At 35.7% G+C, this 19,162-nt stretch overlaps 1 protein-coding gene across 1 annotated transcript; it reads right to left on the bottom strand.

Moving 5' to 3' along the window:
* Positions 1–1,058: 1,058 nt before the first annotated feature.
* On the bottom strand, positions 1,059–11,908 carry LOC106637215 (UDP-glycosyltransferase UGT4). The gene is made up of 8 exons (XM_089596057.1): positions 11,708–11,908; positions 7,149–7,219; positions 6,653–6,752; positions 6,434–6,572; positions 4,893–5,206; positions 4,425–4,644; positions 2,223–2,442; positions 1,059–1,368 (listed from the first exon to the last, which is right to left on the bottom strand). The coding sequence occupies exons 1-8, from the start codon at positions 11,906–11,908 to the stop codon at positions 1,059–1,061; spliced, it is 1,575 nt and encodes a 524-aa protein (XP_089452183.1).
* Between the last annotated feature and the right edge of the window lie 7,254 nt (positions 11,909–19,162).

The following is a 19,162-nucleotide window of genomic DNA, read 5'->3' as shown; positions in this document are numbered from 1 at the left end:
CAAAATTAAAAAATGTACAACTTATTTTTTTTCGAAAAATTATGTAGAAAAAATTTAACGACGCAAATAATATCAGTCAGTTGGGTCTGCCACTAGCAAAAAAGTTGTTAATAAACACATCGGAAAAAGAAAAATGAAAAAAAAAGTTGACTCGCTTTTTGTAATTTTTATTTTTTCTCATTAATACTTTAGACAAGCTCGAATTCTTGTAACTAAATAAGAATTAGTTCAACAACCACCTTAATAATGGATTTTGTTGTTTAATAAAATTGTATTTTTATTTGACGAAAATAATTGACAATCAAAATGGAGATATATTTCCATTGAAAAGTATCAGAAGCAACATTAGTGAAAATTCTGGGAGACCATCTGGATGTATTTGAATCGAGTTATGACACCATTCTTGTTTTATTGATAGCTTTATAAATATGAAACTTAAATCTTGCTTAAATCAAGGTAGATCTAGATGTGTAATTTTTAGTATGGTTCTTACTTACGATAGTATACAGCTATGTATTTGGGCTCCCCTTCTGACTTGGGCCCTTGAAGGTAAAGGATAAAGAATATGGAGAGAGTGAAGAGTAGAAGGAGAGCATAGCGGTAAGGGATGAAGAGTCGAATAAGAGATAAGAGAGCATAAGAACCAGGCCCACGAGACACAGACACACGTACTACTTCTCTCACAGAAAAAAGCTTTTAATAAAGTAGCATTGAACACAGCTCTCGCTTTTATTTATTGATGGATCGAGAAATCCACGTATTAGTTTATTGTAAAAATAAGTAAAATATATTCGGGTCCTCCATAAAAAATACAATGGCCTTGTATTTTATTTTTTAACCAAAACTTTTATCTACTCTACGTGGCTATAGCAGCTCGTCCAACAATCCTATTATGAGAATTACGCCGTATTTTTTTATAACCATAAAACTCCATCGATTGCAACAATAATAATAAAATTCTCGATAGACTTTAATATTAAGCATTTTCTACTATGCGTGATGTGGTACGGTTTGTTATACAAATTTTGAACTTAATAATTCAACCACAGCTATAATTATCACTTGACTTTTTTATTGAGTATCGGAGTTAAGCTACGATATTGAAGTGTTTTACTACAGAATTTGATCGTTAACACGAAAAAAATCCAGTAAATTCGGTACACAAGGCACATTATGGTGATAATGAGAATAAAAATAAAACCTCCTGTCATGTAATATTCAAACAGCGCTATGTCTTGTCCATGGTAGCGGATATGTTGGGCACGCGAAAATTTAAGGACATGCTCGATATGCCAAACTGCTTTTTCCATGGGCTTCATCAGCTCATCCCTCAGAATAGCAGCCATCTGTTTGATGTTGCGCGAGTATCTAAAAACAGAAGTTTTTGTATTTACACTGATGCAAAAGTGTTTTTACTTTAAAAGTAAATAAACTTTATCAATCGATAATACTTTAATTACTTCATGTGTATCATTAGCAACAGTCTATTGATAACATGAAATTGTTAACAGTCGTAATAAAAATTTTTTGAATACATCCTTCGATACTCATTTAACTCCTTTAAAAACTCTGCTTATGCAAAAAATTATGCATCAAAACTTTACTCAACAAAATTATATCAACAACACTTTTTGATACTGCATAGGATACAAAAATTGTTTTTATTTTGTTCTGTTTAACTTAAACAGCATGCAATAGTACAAGTAAAAAAATGTTAATTTTTTTAGAGTTTCTACATCAGAAACTTTTTTTTGTGGCATTTGGCACCTCAAGTCATATAGAAAAGTTTAACAACAAAAAAGTTTTTCGAATTCAGAAATAGTATTAACTTGTTACAAGAAACAGGTTTGTAAGCCTTTTTCTTTTACTATAGGTTCTTAGAACTAATAAAACTTTGTTTGATTATGAGTATGTATTAATATTTTTTTTTAAATTATATGTAAGGTATCCGAAACTTTAAAAAAATACCTAGAGTATTTTAAGCTTCGAGTAAAATGGTTCATTTAAGTGATGCACTAAAGAAAGTGAGTGAATTACAAAATTTTAACTGAAGTTAAACATAATTATTTCCTTAACTTTCATTGTAGTGGTGCTGCTGGTATTTAATATGACTGAGCCCTTTTTCCAAACTCATAAACCCAAAGTCTGTTATGCGGTAACTTACGAGGCAGCTCAACATAGTATTGTGAACCTTTCATGATATTCAAGTATAATTTACTTACGTTTTATCATATAGTAGTTGATTAATGGCCATCACAAGTGATAGATTAGAGATAAAGTCAATATTCAAAGTCTTTCCTATTTTTGCATCTTTGATTTTTCGCCCATTAAAATGTTGATCTCCAAAAAAAGGGAACACTAACATTGGAACTGCGTAGTGTACAGCTTCCTGAATTGACTGCAGCCCACCTTGCATTATATAAGCCTTTACATTGGGATGTGCTGTTGTAAAAACTTTTATTGTATAAATGATGTAAGGAAATTACTGTAACAAAAATGGATGGTCAGTGAAGCTCTAAAATTTTTATAATTTTAATTTTAACTAAATATTATACAGTATAATTTTGAAAGTACTCCTTAAAAAACAGATCATTGGATGTTATTCAGTAACATAATTAAAATGTAACACTTTGATAAGGTTGAACTTCTAAGACTTCATTCAATATTACGTTAAACTCACATCATTTTTAACATTTTTAAGTGTACAAGGTAAAACTTCACTATCATTTTCTTGTCACGTATGATTAACCTTTGATAATGTTTTGTAAAACTTTTATCTTATTAAATTATTTTAATGCAATAGTTCTAAGTATTGATGAATACAGTTACATATACAGTTACTTCATGGTATTTTAACGCGACGGTTTAAAAAATCGTAAGCTTTTGGTGCATTCATTAGATAATTAGTATTTCTTGGTGTATTTTGGAAAATAATTATTATGTAACATACATTCCAATTGTAAGAAACAAAAAAAATAACTTTTTTCAAAGGCAAACAAAATAGCTAAGTAGTAGTATTGTTGACTTATACTAAAAAAAATTAAATATTTTTAATTTTTTAATATTATTATCGACAACCAAATACACTTTCTAATTAAATTAAATTTAATTTATAGGTATTCAACTAACTAAATCCAAGTGTCTTTATATTTAAATCTATTTGCGGTCTTATTTATTTTTCGTTGAAAGTTATCTTCGCCCTCGCCACGTTTTTATTTTATATTTTAGGTATTTTTAGTAGGGCTTCAAGAGATCTCGAGAGTGATTTTGATATTGTCTTGTATTGTCTCGAATTTCAAGACAAGATCAAGACAAGATACAGCTTAAAATTTCAAGACACTACCAAGAGTAATATCCTCAAGAATCTTGGTTTTTCAGTCATTCTTGAGCTTACTTATTTACTCTTTATTTTAAATTAATGTGATCGAGGTTTAACATAAACTTACCCTTAAACTTTTTGTGAACAAATATAAGTACCATAGATTTTTCAACGAGTGAACCGTTGTTAACAGAATGTATTAGACATTATGAACGTAAAATGGAAAGTATTACAAAATTACATGAAAAAGATTGTTGTTGATAATACTTCCACTTTTCTAAACATAATTACAATGAGTAGCAAAAAGAAATTCCCAAACGAATTTTAATACATTCTTTTTCACAACTGTTACCTATGGTGATTTTTGCAGAAATTAATTGGACTACGAGCGTTCCGGAAACGTTATTTATCTACTTTTCATTTGAATTGTAATATTATCTTAAATAGCTTAATTTTACATTTATATTTTCAAATCAATTCATTTCACAACAATTTTTTGTTGAAAAATCTATAATGTAGTTGTATTTGTTAAAAAAATGTATTTAGCACAGAAGAAGAGAATATTTGTTAAATAGTAATTACATGTATACATTAGTGATCCTCGACACACAAACCCACTAACCTGACCATTTATTAACATTAGTTTAATGGTGCATGGTTTTTAGCATCTTTCCAGACTTGGTATCCAGGAAAAAGTTTATTTAAAGAAGATTCTTTTGTCGAACAACAAAAAAAATTTCTGCGTAAGGTGCAATTATTACAGTCTCTTATGTAAAAGGTGTGCCAAAAACAAAGAAAAATAGCAAAGATTTAGATAAAAGTAACAAATTAAGAGAAGATTCCAATGTTAAGAAAGGAATTGTTGGAAAATTATAGAAAGCAGCGGTAGTTTGTGAGACTTCAGGCCACATCTTATAATCAAAAGTTATCTTCATTACGTACTAATCGAAAAGCAAGTTAAGCATTGAAAGTATAGCTGTATACTTAATATGGCTTAACAACTCATTTATACTTATACTTATACACATTATGTACTATGCTTATGTGAACTACAAAAATATAGATTTCGAGGTCGGAGCGGCTACATGGCCAACGATAGCCTTACCTAGAATCGCCTGCTGGGGAGTCCATTTCACATATTTTATGTTGGTCGCTCGAACCGGTGCAACGCCGCTGTGTTTCCAGAGGACTCTTTGCCGGAGCGAGCCAAGAGCATCGGACAACGCCTTTAACGTGTCCGGCGACAGCTGCTGGGTTTGCAAATTGGAACCCAAAGAGAAGTAAATGGCACCCTCGCTCGCACCATCCAGAAACTCTTGGATATCCTGTTGGAAATAAAAAGATCCGATCAAACGTGAAGAGGTATGGCGTATTTTTGAAACTGGAGGAATTTCACTATTTCTGTAGCGTTTGTTTTTACTTGAATCTATATGCAGCGAATTTCCGATTTTCCACATTCAAAGTTTCTACGTTGACGTACTTATAGTCACCGGAAATTGAGCAATACAATTTTAACGCTCCATTGGGAGAGGAAGGATAAAAAAGCGCTCATCGATTACATGCATATACATACCTTGGGAAGCGTTCCCGGATCGCTGGTAATTTGCAGACTGTGAACCTCTATTACGTTCGGCAGCAGGGGCTTCGGGTAGCCGAAAACGTGGTTGTTTCCGAGAATGACGAGACTGAAGTTTCGATCGATAGCCGAGCAGGAAACCCCTGGCGAAAATCTCTCAGCTATTTTCTGAGCCTCCGGCAAATGATGATAATTGTAGTAGAGTCTTGTGTAGCCCGTGTACAGGTAGTTCCGAACTCTTTCCCAGAAATTCATTCTGCCGGCGAAGGCATAAGCCATATCCGGATTAAGAAAAGGATCATCCGGATTTCCTGAAGTTGGTTCGCGCAGGGGAAAAAAACACATACACTGATACATTTTTATTTACTCGTGATGATGCAGCAGTAGCGGTGCTTGCGAATGATATATGTTTCCATAAAGCTTTGCGTTACTGTTTTCATTGTTCGTTTTACTACCCCTGTCGTCATCGATTTTTTTCCTTTTTTTCCATGCACTAAATAAATTCATTTTGCACGATGAATATTAAAAATTTTCCTCTTATATCCTTACATTTTAATTCCATGCATGCATAATTTAAATTTTACTTTATCATTCCAACAATGAGCTTAACAAAACTTTTTTAAATCTCACTTTGGACACGAGTGATCGTGCCAATCGACGTTCCGCTCAGCCTTTGAAATTCTGACAACAAAATTTATGCTGCTTTATTCTTTTGAAATGACAAAAATAGGCACGCTTATTGTAAGGAGCACCAATTTCAAAGTACAAGAGTTCGAAAGCGTCTAAAGTTCTGCCCATCAAAGTCTTGGGGTCGCTCTCGCACTGTTCAATATTCACATTATTTTCTCCCGTTGCAGAAGAAGTAAAAAAAGTTTTAAAAAAAAGCGAGACATTGAAATAGAAAAATGCTCTAGGGATAACAATGCGAACCATCGCAGCTCAGCTGCAATCGACCTTCCACTCATTTCAAAGCTTGAGCGTGCATCACCGATCCATCTACACCCCCCACCCCACCCAACGCCCCAGGCCCGGAAAAGGGGCTGCGCCAGAAACTCAGTCCGGACATCTCTGATTGCTGACACGTTCCACTCTGCTTGCCGACAATTCACATCAACTTCCTCGACGTAACGATATCCGAAGTGCTCGGAGGTACGTTTTTCAGAGGACACCCCCAGTGTGCATGCATGTGTACGAAGGAGAGCCGATACACCGCTCACGTAAGTGCCTACGTCGAATGACGAAATATACGTTACAAAACTTGACTTGGGCTTCAGCAGAGGGTAGTGGGGTGCAGAGTATTTGCATCATTTAAGCTAGCCTATATCGCGAGCGTGGAGCATGTGAATGACAATCACGATGAATCAAATATCAGCCAACGCTATAGCTGGTCGTTGTAATGCATATAAGGGCTGTTTGGATATAGCTCGAGTTGCGTGAGATTGTCTAATGAAGTGTGTAAAATGACAGTAGGTACAGTTTGTAAAATTTATTGTTAGTTTTGCGTTAGTGTTTAAAAAAATTATGAAAATGTATCTTACCAACGGAGTCCATGGCATAAGGAAGATTCCCAACGCTTAAGAAACCAATTAACACAGGATAGTTGTAAAACTTCACCAAACTGTAGAAGCATTGGAACCACAACTGCTCGATTACAATTGCATCAAAAGTTTCGTTGCGCTTGCTGCTGGAGTAAAACACGACGAATGTAAGGGTACTTTCTTTTCGATTAGGTGTAATTACAGAAAACTACTGGATACTTGCGTGAGTTTCTCAACTGCGGAGCTGAAAAGTTGTTTTTCACATAGAACATTGGCTTTCTCCATGTTTCTGTGCAACAGCTGGTATGCATTCATGTGCCTGTAGGTAGCGAAAAAAATCATACCGAATTATATGTCAACCAAAACAACAAGATAAGCAATTTTAATGATTGAATTCCAGTCCCATCGTCTACTTTTAGAAATGCAAACGAAATTACATATGTTATTCTCGTCAGATTTTACGTAAATTCCAATATCTCGATACATTTTGCTTCTACATTCAAAGTACCTATACATTTTTCGGCTGAATGTCTGATCGTTTCATTGATCCGTATAGTTTTCCAGAGCCATGGGTAAGAACGTATCAGACATCATAATTTCTCCAATATGAGAAAGAAAGCCGTTTTTCAAATCGAGTTTTTGACATCAAATATTGCAAATGTAAGATAGTTGACTTATATAGCCCATTACCCCAAACAAATTTCTAGCAACAAACCTGAATTTTGTGCAATCCTCCGTTTTATAGGTAAATGACAAATCAATGCCGGTATAATTTGGCATGGGTTCCTGAAAAGTACAAAAAAATTGATAAATATTATTCAGTACATTCCACCGACAAAAAATTACGGCAAAAATTGACGTGAAAGTCTATACACACTCGATTTTTGACTCAGCGTGGGAAAGGTATAGCAGAAGGGGAAGGGTATATGAAACAGAAAGAGCAGCGGGGGAGGGCGCACGGCCTATTAGGAAAGAGAAATGTTAGTACGAGTAAATTGAAGCCGAACTAAGTTTGCGTAACTCTTCGCTAAAGTTTAACGAGGGGTAGCGCGCACGGTAGGGGGCACGGGAGCCAGAGCTAAGCTACGACCAGAAGGAAGACAGAAAGAGAAGCGAAAGAAACGCAACGACAGCAAGAAAGCAGAGAGCGGGATGTTACCCCCTCCCCCCTCCCTTGATCCGTTGATCTCGTGCAGTGGAAAAAAAGGGAGAAAGAGAAAAAGCTAACGTGCACAAAAAAGTATCAACACGAGAGCTAGCGAGCACCAAGGACGAGGACGCCAGTTCGCAGAGTCTGAAAAGTGTGGAAGCTCCCCGAAGTTTTTAGGTATTTGAAATATCGTTAAATTATGAAATTGCTCGAGCGAACTTTTCCCCCCACCTTTTCTGCCTTTCGTGCTCCCGCGTCTAACAGAAAATCTCGCTGCTCCGACAACGTGTAAACACAAACACCGCATGCCTGACTACGGATCCGTGAAGCTCGTGACACGAAGCGCATGCATTTTTCCATCCACGTTCCTTATTTCGTTCCTTTTTTCTCTTTTTCTACGCGAACGAGGTGTAGCACGTTGTTTTTTCTTCTCAATAAAAAAAGGAACAAAAAAGTTTAAAGCAATTATAGATCTTTGCTCACTGGATCGGTTTCATCTCGTTTAGAGACTTTTTCCAGCTGGTGACGATATTTTTTTTTCTTCTCCCGTTCACAGTTCCGTAGTCCGGATGGCGTGCGGATTCACGCGTTGCATCGAAATTTGGTCCAATCTCGTTACGGTCGTTATATCTGTATTTATGGGGCACGCGACGAGTGGATGAAGCGTGTGGAGTTACGAGTAGCAACTGATAGTAGACGGGCACTCGAAAGATTTTATTGATTGGTCAAACTTTTAGCTCTTTATTTCAAAAAGTTTGACAATAAATGGCAAAATTCGCGAAGACAAATGATTGGAACGATTTTGTTACGCGGATTGAGAGGTAGGAGTTGTTTGATTGATGTGTTACTGAGAAAAAAAATTATTTTTGATTGTCATATTACGGGAACAGAATGTATATACATCGACTTAAGCTATAAGGAAGTTTGCGTGACATGTTGTTGTTTACAAAATTTCTGGAGAATATGAGCACTAATATACTTTAGTACTGGAAATGTTTTAAAATTTTTGGAGTCAAGTAATTGAATTGCAGTTTTACGAGGCTGTAATGGGGAGGTTATCATGAAGGCGTAGTTACTGCAATATTTTTACAAAATGCTCAGTAAGTTTTTTATAGAGTGTTTTGATAAAATAACTTTTTGGAGTTAATAATGATTGAGACGTCACGCTAAATTTGATAGAATCTAACTTCACCGTTTTAACGACGTGTTTACTCAAATTTATAACGTAATGTCGTTTGTATTATCTTTACTTTTTTACAGTCGTACAATTCAACACAAAAACCGAAATAGATAGATGAGTGAGTTTATTTTCATTTTTGTAGATAATAATTCTTATTAATGTATTATCAGCCCAAAACTCATTTTTAAGGTTGAGCACGATAATCCTATTAATAAAAATATATGCATGTTGAATGGGATTAGTCAAGAAAATATGCCGATGCTTTATTAAATTGTATTGTGCATACAAAAATCTAAAACATCTTGTTACTGCCTGGGGCCACTTTTAACAATCTTCTTTTGAAAATTTTAGTCAAATCCATAAAAAAGACTACAACTATATATGTGAGCTACAACTTATATGTAATCCCGTCTTAAAATAAAGAATAATTTCGAATAAAGCCTTTAAATTATTACGTTATGGGTTTAAGCTAATATTACCTACTTATGATTTAAATGATGTACGGGAGTTGTAAAAATAAACGTTTTATGAATTATTACAATAGTATCACGTTGTTCTTACAAACTGTCATAAAAAATAATATTTATTTATCTTTCATTCCACAAAAAAATGTAAAATACAAATGACGGTAACAACAATGTAATAGTATTATGTAACCTATGGGTTAAGTAAGTACGTTACGCAGAATTGAAAAAAAAGGTTAATAATCAAATAGTCCATACTATGTGCAAATTAAAAAAACTACCTACTTTATAAAATATTTATCAGTACAAAAAATGATTACGTAATGTGTGCGTAAGACATCTGATCGATAAAGAAACATCAACGAAGCAAGAAGTATCGTTGCAACAGAATTATAATATACACACATATCTATAAACATAAAGGTGGTGATTTTATTAACTTACAAACTCAGATTAATTATTTTGATCAAAAACATTAATTAAAAAGACAAGTTTGAGAAAAAACTATCTTTGCTTGTATTCTGGACATTTTTAAGTTTCATGATATGATAACAAGTTGATTTTTCATTATGCAGTTTCAATCTTTATTTTTTTGTAATACTTCGAATACTAATTTTTTTTTGTCTTTGATTTGTTGAACAGATTTTTGATTTAAAGGAATTTGAAAGTCTGACTGAATTTTTTCGTATGTAAGGTGACAACTAAGTCATCCTTCTTTTTTGTTAGCTTTATCGAGCCAACCTCATGAGTGTATAAGATAATTACGTTATCTAGTTTGTTTTCAACAATTAGATAAAATTGAGCTTTCAGTTTTTTGAGCGAATTGTTTAATACAGTGGGTTGTATAGAACAAAAGTTTTTGTATATGTAGTACGTAAATTGTAACTAATTTTTTAAAATAATTATTTGAATTTAGCATTATTTAGTTCATAAAGTCTTATTTAAATTTATTTATGTATAATAGATTGCTCTGATTTAAAACTTTTTATCGTTGAAATATTTTTCGTCAGCTAAGCATGCCAGAAAATAGAATAACTTGATTAAATATTGTGTATAGTGTCAATTTTTAGTAATACTAGATGATTTAAGTGGTAAATATGAATATATTAAATGTAGCTGACCTGTAAAACAAGTTTGTCATTGTCTTATTTTCATGTTTAATTTTTCAAAGAAATGAAAACATCGTTTTTTTCAAGTTGTAAATTGTTTTTTAATTTTAATACTCATATTTAGCGATAGAAGTGGTTTTTTGAAAACAGTAAAAGGGTATTTATAATAAAGAATGGAGGCAAGTTCGCTTGTAAAAGAATCATTGGATACTATGATTCTTCTTGATGAAAGGGATTGTTTTTATATTTTTGTGAATAATACAATTTACACAAGACACTGTACACTCGAGTGAACATAATTTTTGTTTGGCATTTGCCAAAGTTACTGCCGTGTACAGTTTTTTATTTTTTATGTTAATTAGATTTAAATTTAAAAATTTTTTTAAACCTTATAACATTGTTGATTTCGCAATGTAATTAATTTATTTTTTTGTGCTAATTTTGTTAAACCTATTTTTTGTTTTTGCATTATTTAAGTGATTTTCTTGGCTTAGAGCATCTGGCTAACAACCTAAAAAAAATTTTTTTATAAAAAGTGCACTTTTGTGTAACAGTACAAAAGCGTATATTTCAAGTTTTTTATACATCAAAGAGCAAAGGGGTTATACCAAGAGTTGCACAATACACAATAGCTGTACTTAAGTACTTGGATTCTCTAAAAAAGCAAACTGCAACTTTTTATCAAAAAGACAAATCAGTTGTTTAAATTTGACTCTAAGTTGTTTAAAGTACACTTTATTTTATCTTTAAACTTTACCAAACGGTCGTAATGATTACCATTATAATTTTCATAATTACTATTATTATTATTATTACTATTATAATTATTGTTCATGATATGCATACTTTATAGTAGAGAAATTACTTGTGAAACAAATTAAATATACCCAATATTATTGTAGTCTCAGTCAAAACATTGCATAAAAAAAAAAAATGTACATATAAAAACTAAGTAAAGAGCTATAAGCAAAGTAAAAACTAATGTAGCAGCTTTCGCGTGCAATTAAGCCCACTTGCGTACTTCCACAAAATAAGTGTTTATGTACATGCCCTGGAGGCAAGCAAAGAGAAAAAGGGAAACGATGAAAAAAAAAGAGCATTCTTTTAGTTTATACAGATGTAATGCCAAGCAACTACAAAAAGCAGCTGTCACCGCTGGAGAGCTACTGTCAGCAGCTATTAAGTATACAACGACGATGACTGCAATGAGGAAAGAGAAGAATACAAATATTGGAGACACCCCTCGTCGTTGAGGTGGATAAGCTTGACTGCACTAATGAACATGGCACATACAAACAAATACCCGGATACACACACACCCACACGTTGTAGAGTCTTAGTCATGCTCAGTCCAATTGAAAGAGACCGTACCTTGAGGGGCACTGGCGAAATAACAGTCACTTTATGACCTCTTTGCGCAAGGGCTTTCATCACTGCTTGAAAGGGTTGCTGATGACTGTAACTCGTGCTAGGGCAAATTCCAAGTATATTGAAGCCTGTCACTGGCCCTACTCCCGGCCACAGTAACAGCAGCAGCAAGTTCGAGCAGCAGTGGTAGTGGTGAGCGAACATTGCCTCGGAGAATCAAGTGCAGTGGCCCGTGCGGGGACACTGCAAGCTCCTTTTTGCCTTTCCTGCGTGTATGTGATATAAAATAGATCCCTCAGCTCGGAGGAATGATACTTTGAAGACCCTGTTTCTCTCTGTGTATACTCGTACGATGACTGTTTCTCTGTGCAGTGCACTGCAACTTTTTCTCTGTTCCTTAGCTTCTTTGTCGAATCCTCGCAACAGCAGAGTTGATCATGGTAGCTCGCAGTACGACACATAAAAAAAGAGTTACATCCCGGGAGAATAATCGGCAGTATTGTGCGAAGAAGTATAGTCGAGATTGCTAGCGTCCGGGGAATCCGCTGCTGCACTTCGACTCCCCTTCTTCTTCCGTCTTGGTCCACAATAGTCGCGAGTCGCATAAGAAAATAAAAAAAGAGAAACTATGAAGAAACCTCTGGACGATCGGCAGTAAAGTGAGCTCAAATTTTTTTCAGATACTGCGATAGCTCTCCATGGCTGATCGTTCCTCTATCGGAATACAGTATGCAAGTACTTATATGTCTTTGGATCGTTATGGCAGAGATAAAAGTGCGATTAAGAACAAAGCTGGGACTCTCAGACCAGTCTCTTACGCATTTCTTCAATGGCATGGCCGTAGAAACGTTTCACTGATGTAATGTAATTTTTTCCTAATAAATCGTTATTCAATTCCTACAACTGGTGATCGGTAAATTGATTTGAGTTCAATAGAATGCTGTGTTGCCCGATATGTTTTTGGGTAGGAGTTTATCATGGTATCGTTGGATTCAGTTGTGACTGACCCGATTGCAGTAAAGAACGTAGTAATTTCGCTCACTCACATCAATACGAATCTATATAAATAAAAAGTACGAAGTGAATGAGATGTCTTTTATTTGTAAATAAATTTACGAGTGAAGCTGTGTAGGAAAAAATTTTAATTCTTCTATATTTTAAGATACATTGTAGAAAATTCTCCCATTCATTCTATACGGAAAATAAGCAATAGCTCGCTTGCTCAAGCGTATCGTGTTACTCGTATGTTCGTGGCAAATCACTCGTCGCACTTCCACATGTTTAAATCTATTCTGAGGCTCGTGACAATGGCACCCATTGATTTCGTTCTTCGTATAATCAATGCAGAGGGATAATAACACCGTGATGCCCGAGGCTCCTTTCGTTTGCTGGATAAAGAACTGTTGTTTTGTGAACTCTGATTGCAAATACGCATAGGTATGGGTAGCAATCATTCAAATGATTTGAAATAAATCTAAAAGACTGTTTGTTAAAGTCGAGGAAATTGATCCATACAAAAGATTTTTTCAGTCTTTTATCAGTAGAAAAAACCACATTACTTCATGAACATTCTCTTTCAAACGGAAATAACAAATATGCATAATTTTATAAGAGTCTTCACAGTTTTCAAGAGACATTACACATTTATATAAGTAGTGTACAGTATGATTAGACAGAATGGAACTTTCAATAGACAGATATGTACAAATCTAAAATGAATTTCTAAAATACTTCTTTAAAAAACTGTGGCTCCTTCGTCGGCACTAACTGGTATTAACATTTTTTACTAAAAACTTATGAAAAACTATTTTTACAGGTAGCTCCTTAATATTACTTACTTTCATGGAAATAACACCAACGTAATTAATTACGAACTATTTATTATTAATTTTTTCGGTCAGTTGACATGTTCGCAGTTTTGTTTACACGAAAAAAGGCCAGATTTTTTTAACCCTGTATAATTTTTTCTAACGAAGGAAGGTCCCCGGGTAATTAGCGCAAAAGAAACCTTATTAGTTAGATTATTCTTTGTAATAAATAAAACAAAGATAAACTCATTCTAAGCCCTACCTGTCTGATATTCCTTGGTGCTAGTTAGATTATCTGAAACGTATTTTTTGCGCTCTTACTTTAAGAAAATGTAGGTTTCAGATAATCTTGTTGCACAGATTGGTAGATAATTAAATAACGAACAAATTATCTTGATCTATTTCTGCAGTACGGTGCCCCAAAAAAAGTTACAACCAAAATCCGAAGAAAAATTCGGTCGATTTTTACCATTTCTTTAATAATACAAAAGCTGGCACAAATATGTCCCAAAACTATTTTTCCATTCATTCTGATCACAACAGAAGCGATTTCAACACTTTTCATCGTAATCGCAGAAAATTCCTTATTGACCATTTTTTGAGGATTTATGTACCCACCTACATGTTTTATAATTAAAAATTAATAAAAAATTTTTTTAAGTTTAGAAGAAATATACTCACAGATATAATTTATATGGACAGATATAATTATTACTGCATCATACATCTTCAACTCTTGCACTTCGATGAGCTACATCTTAATCACTTTTTGCTAATGAACGTATACACATATGAGGAAATGAGGAAAAAATATTACGTTCTTATCCTCCATTTTTAAATAAAAATTTTTTTTGTTGATGCACACCTTTGAGATATGGTTTACTTTACTCGCAATTTCATCATGTACAACAAGAGAAAAATCATGAACACGGATTACAGTGGAGGTGACCATGCTTCTCCACGATTGACATGCAAAAATTATATCTCATATATATGATATGACGTATATTATAATTGCATGTAAGTTGCTGAAAAACGTTATCACCTTCACTGAAACCCATGTTTACAATTTTTTTCCTCACAGAACAAGACATTGTGAGTCAAATAAGTCCCATCTCAAAGGTGGGCATCAAAAAAAATTTTTATTTTAAAATAGAAAGTCAAAAACGGAATATTTTTTTACATTTACTTGTATGTACGTATCAATGTCGTGTTAATAACTTCTCTGACAGGTCAAATACAATAACTTAATAGACACACTCAATTTCTTCAACTTTGAGTCACTTAACTTTTTATTAAACTTTTACATAATAAAACAAAAGTGATCATTAATAAACTTTATTACAGACAATTTTGAGTCATAAGGAAAAGATCCCAAAAGTAGAATAACATCGCAAAAAGATTTTAAATATTGTTCTTGACATTCATGGGTTCAATGTCTGTCTGGCGAAGAAAAACAGCATCTTTCACGTTGATTTGACTTTTCCCTCGGTCTGTCATGGACGAAACGAGCCAAGGAATTTCCACGCCATCGCGCAGTAAAGATGAACAGATCAGATTAATGTCTCGTGTAACCTAAGCGACGTTTGGTACTCTTCGAAGGCGACAGATCATCTTGGGATCGGATGTTGCCTTTATTCTGCCCTCGTTATCGCTCGTACAGAGTGATTTGTACCTCACATTTCTCATCCACTTTTTTCATGGATTGTCTTTCACCCTTTAGGTATATTGTTTAGTATATTTTGGAGAAAAAATAACTTGAGTCATCTACTTTGAATAAAAATATAAAACAACCGATTACGTGCATTTTTTTTTCCTATTTAAATATCTCAATTTATGCTCATTTTGGTAAAGCACTTATGGCAAAGTGGAAGCCTTGACAGACAATATGTTCGTATGAAGAACATTTTCTTCTTCGTGTAAGCCAAGTACAAAATACGTTTTCGTTCATTAACTAGTTTGTTGCTGGACATTATTTTTTTTAAAGTTATGTGTACACTTTTGTTTATTTTTTTTTACTCTTGTTAAATGTTTAACTAATAAAAGCGTGACAACATATTACTTTTGGGGCTTCTATGAAGACCGTGTCACGATCAATCAAATAACGGTTGATGAGGGACGCCCTTCTCTTCTCATACAATTGGAACATAAGTTGGAATAGAGAGGAGAGCTATAGAGTGTGTGATACGAATCATTAGCAGATGTATCGACACGATGCGCTTTTATTGATGGTTGTACTTATCGTTACCTTGACAACCTTTTTATTCTCTTCTCTTCATTTATTCTTTTTATTTTATTCTTATCAAGTTTTTCCAGGGGTACAGTAAAACATTAATAAATTGTCGCTTTGACGAGTAATTGGTGTGCGAGCAACGCACGAAAAAACCCAGAAACTTTATATGCCAGGTTTTACCAGATCTGTCCCATTATCGGTTTGATTCAGCTACATCATAAATCAGCTCAATTGAGCTTGAAATTTAAACGCTCCTTCGTAAACTCCATACTTCCATCCTATTCCTATAATGTACATGAGCAAACCTGCAAAAATGGGCCTGTTTTAGTTTCCTGATTTTAGATAAAATCATGGTACAATAAAACAAGGCAGGCTCACTAGCCAGACAATTTTCGTCTGAGTTCGCGCAGGAGCCTGTATGACGTCATAATTGGGTACCAAAATTTTTACATGTATTTTGTGCTTAATATCAAATCATGTTAATAACAGCGAATTAAATAGAGTATCATGATAAAAACCTGTACATAAACTGTGACGAGGATTTTTCTAGCCGATAAAAAGCCGTCCCGGATCCCCTCACAAAACTCTCACTATATTTCTTAACATGTCCCTACACTCTGGATATCTCTCCTCCGGGAGGTCTGCCACAGGTGTCTGGCTCGGAAACACCAGACACTCCTAAAAGGAAAATAGAAGGGGGCAAATGGGGGCACTACTTCTCAATAAACACTCGCGGATATAAATTTTCACAGCGCTCTCGCGCTATTTATTCACCTCAATGCACACTCTCCACAACGTCGCCTCTCTCTCTCTTTCTCTCTCTCTCTCTCTCTCCCTACAACGAACTTTACCTCGGTGAGTTGTTGAATGGTCGTGATTTCTTTGGCTCCTCATTATTGGATTGCGTATTTGCTCTGTTTTGCCTGGGGGCGCTTTGTTGCAGGTTTCTTGCATGCACTATACTGCAAGTCATCTGTACGAATGTTAGCAGTGTCGTGCGGATTCGACTTGCCCTTCAATTTACTTCGCATCTTGCTGAAGTTTCCACGTTGCTTCTCTTCTCTCGGCGGCCATCTCGGCTGGTCCGCTGCGCATGCGGGATCTCGGCTGTGTCGTCTGCTGCGGTGTTTTGACTGCTTGATGTAGCTGTGTTATGGGAGATAGCAGCGAGGAGGACGGCTTCTATGAAGCACAAGCCACTGAATCGGGGCAAAATTTGTCCAGTGATGATGTCAACAAACTGCTGCGGAGGGTCAATGGACTACGCGAGTCACTCTATACTGCTTACAAAAATGAAAAGGTTTCATCGCACATACAAGCTATTTTTGATGCTGCCAACAGCTTTTGTGATATAATAAGCACTATTTCACTTGCCTACACTTCCAAGTTGGCCGAGGAAAATATGACCAACGCTTGTAAGCACATGTTGGAGGAGACTCGTCGCACTATATCTCTGGCTGGGAGGTCTGTACAGTCTACCGACCGTGCGGGAGATCTCTCTATGCCTACCTTTGCACAGGCTGTTTCTGGTGGCCAAATCGCTGGTGCGCCGAGTGACCGGAAAATTATTCTGAATAAGGGTAAAACCATACCGATTAGTAAAACTGCTCGAGTGATTATCGGACCGAGCGAGAATTACATCGAGAGATTTGATTCAGTGAAGGCAACTAAAGGCACACTCTTGGAAAAAGTGAAAGCCTCCAACCTTGGAATTTGAGTTAAGCGAGTCAATATGCTATCCAAGAAGAACGTCGTGATCGAGGGCGATGGACTTGGAGCTCTTGCTGACTGTTCTGATCGGCGTGATGTTGGGCTGGAGGTAAAACAGGAAAGCAAATAACTGCCACGGATAATAGTTCATGACATACCCGTCAGCCTCTCCAGGGGAGAAATACTTGAAGCAATTACACAGCAAAATTTACCTGACTGTGCACCCATTGATGTTACCATAGTGTACATGTACCTAGCGAATAATAAGAGGTACAGGTCGTGTGTAATTCAAGTAACACCTACCGCGCGTTCTGTTCTCTTCCGGCGTGCTCGTATCTACTTGGGGTGGCTTCAGTGTCGTTTCGCGGACCACATAAGCATACTACAATGCTACAAATGCCAAAGTTTTGGACACATGGCCAACAACTGTAATGGTGCTGCAGTGTGCGGATTTTGTGCTGGCCAGCACGAGTCAAAGCATTGTAAAACGAAAACTTAGCTCAAATGCGTTAATTGCTGTCATAATAAACTGGATAATATTTCGCACTCAGCTTTTGACTTGTTTTTATGTGCCATTTTACAAGCTAAGATAGAACGCAAGCCATGCAGCATAAATTATGGTGAATAAGGATCATAACACTAGTGGGCACAATCTAGTTATAGGTCATACAAATGCACAATCGCTTCCGGCACATTATTATGACATAAAGACCATCATTATTAATAATAGGGCTGATATTTTTGGTATTAGCGAAACCTTCTTGAAGCATCACATCGGTGATCACCAGGTGCGGGTGGATGGTAACATGCTTCTGAGGAATGACAGATGTGGCAGAGGCGGTGGTGGGGTTGCCTTGTATGTGCGTCAGCCATCAAAATGCAGAGTGCTTTGTGTCTCGCAGCAGCATGCATCACGTAGTGTACATCCTGAGTTCCTGCTTGCCGAAATTTTGCTTAATTCTATTCGCATTTTGTGTGCGATTGTATATAGTCCGCCCAAAGCGGGACACTGGGAAGATGTGGAGGAGGCAATCCTAAATTGTAACACTGCATATGATCACCTGATTTTAACGGGTGACCTAAATATTGACTGGGCTGCAGACTCCACGAATCTAAGAATACTCCGTCGATCACTGCTATCTCTTAGTCTCGAACGTATCCCTTTCGGTTTTACACATCAATCAGGTGCTTCCAGGACTATGATTGATTATATATGTACCAGCTGCTCGAATGATGTTGACATGCATAGTTTTCCCTGGATATCACATGACGTACTTTTTGCTGAATTTAGAGCACCTGCAACTCTTCCCAGGAATAGCACACGAATGCTGCGATGTTTCCGGTATTTTAACGAGGATTCTATGCTTAAAGATCTGGCTGGCATTGATTGGAGGTTGGTTTTGGAATCGCCTTGCGTTGACACGAAGGTTGAGCGGTTTTCCTCGATTTTACTATCGGTACTGGATATGCACGCTCCTTATCGTGCTATTAAGACTAAAAGCAAGCCCAGCCCTTGGATGAATGAGTATATTCTAAGCCTTTTCCGAGCACGCAATGCAGCCTGGTGCTCGTTTAGGAGAAGTCATGACCAGGCTATGGGTGATGAGTACAAACGTCTGCGCAACTTGATAAAACTGACAATTCGTAATGCCAAGCATAACTACTACCGCAACAAACTGCAGAAATGCCGCAGGCACATCAGAGACA

The sequence above is a fragment of the Copidosoma floridanum genome, unplaced genomic scaffold (genome assembly GCF_036245765.1).
Source record: "Copidosoma floridanum isolate Cflo_tuat_1 unplaced genomic scaffold, Cflo_Japanese_pri ptg000029l, whole genome shotgun sequence".
In the NCBI taxonomy this organism is placed as follows: Eukaryota; Metazoa; Arthropoda; class Insecta; order Hymenoptera; family Encyrtidae; genus Copidosoma; species Copidosoma floridanum.
The sequence above is the reverse complement of the archived record's forward strand: the minus strand, read 5'-3'. Positions and strand labels throughout refer to the sequence as shown.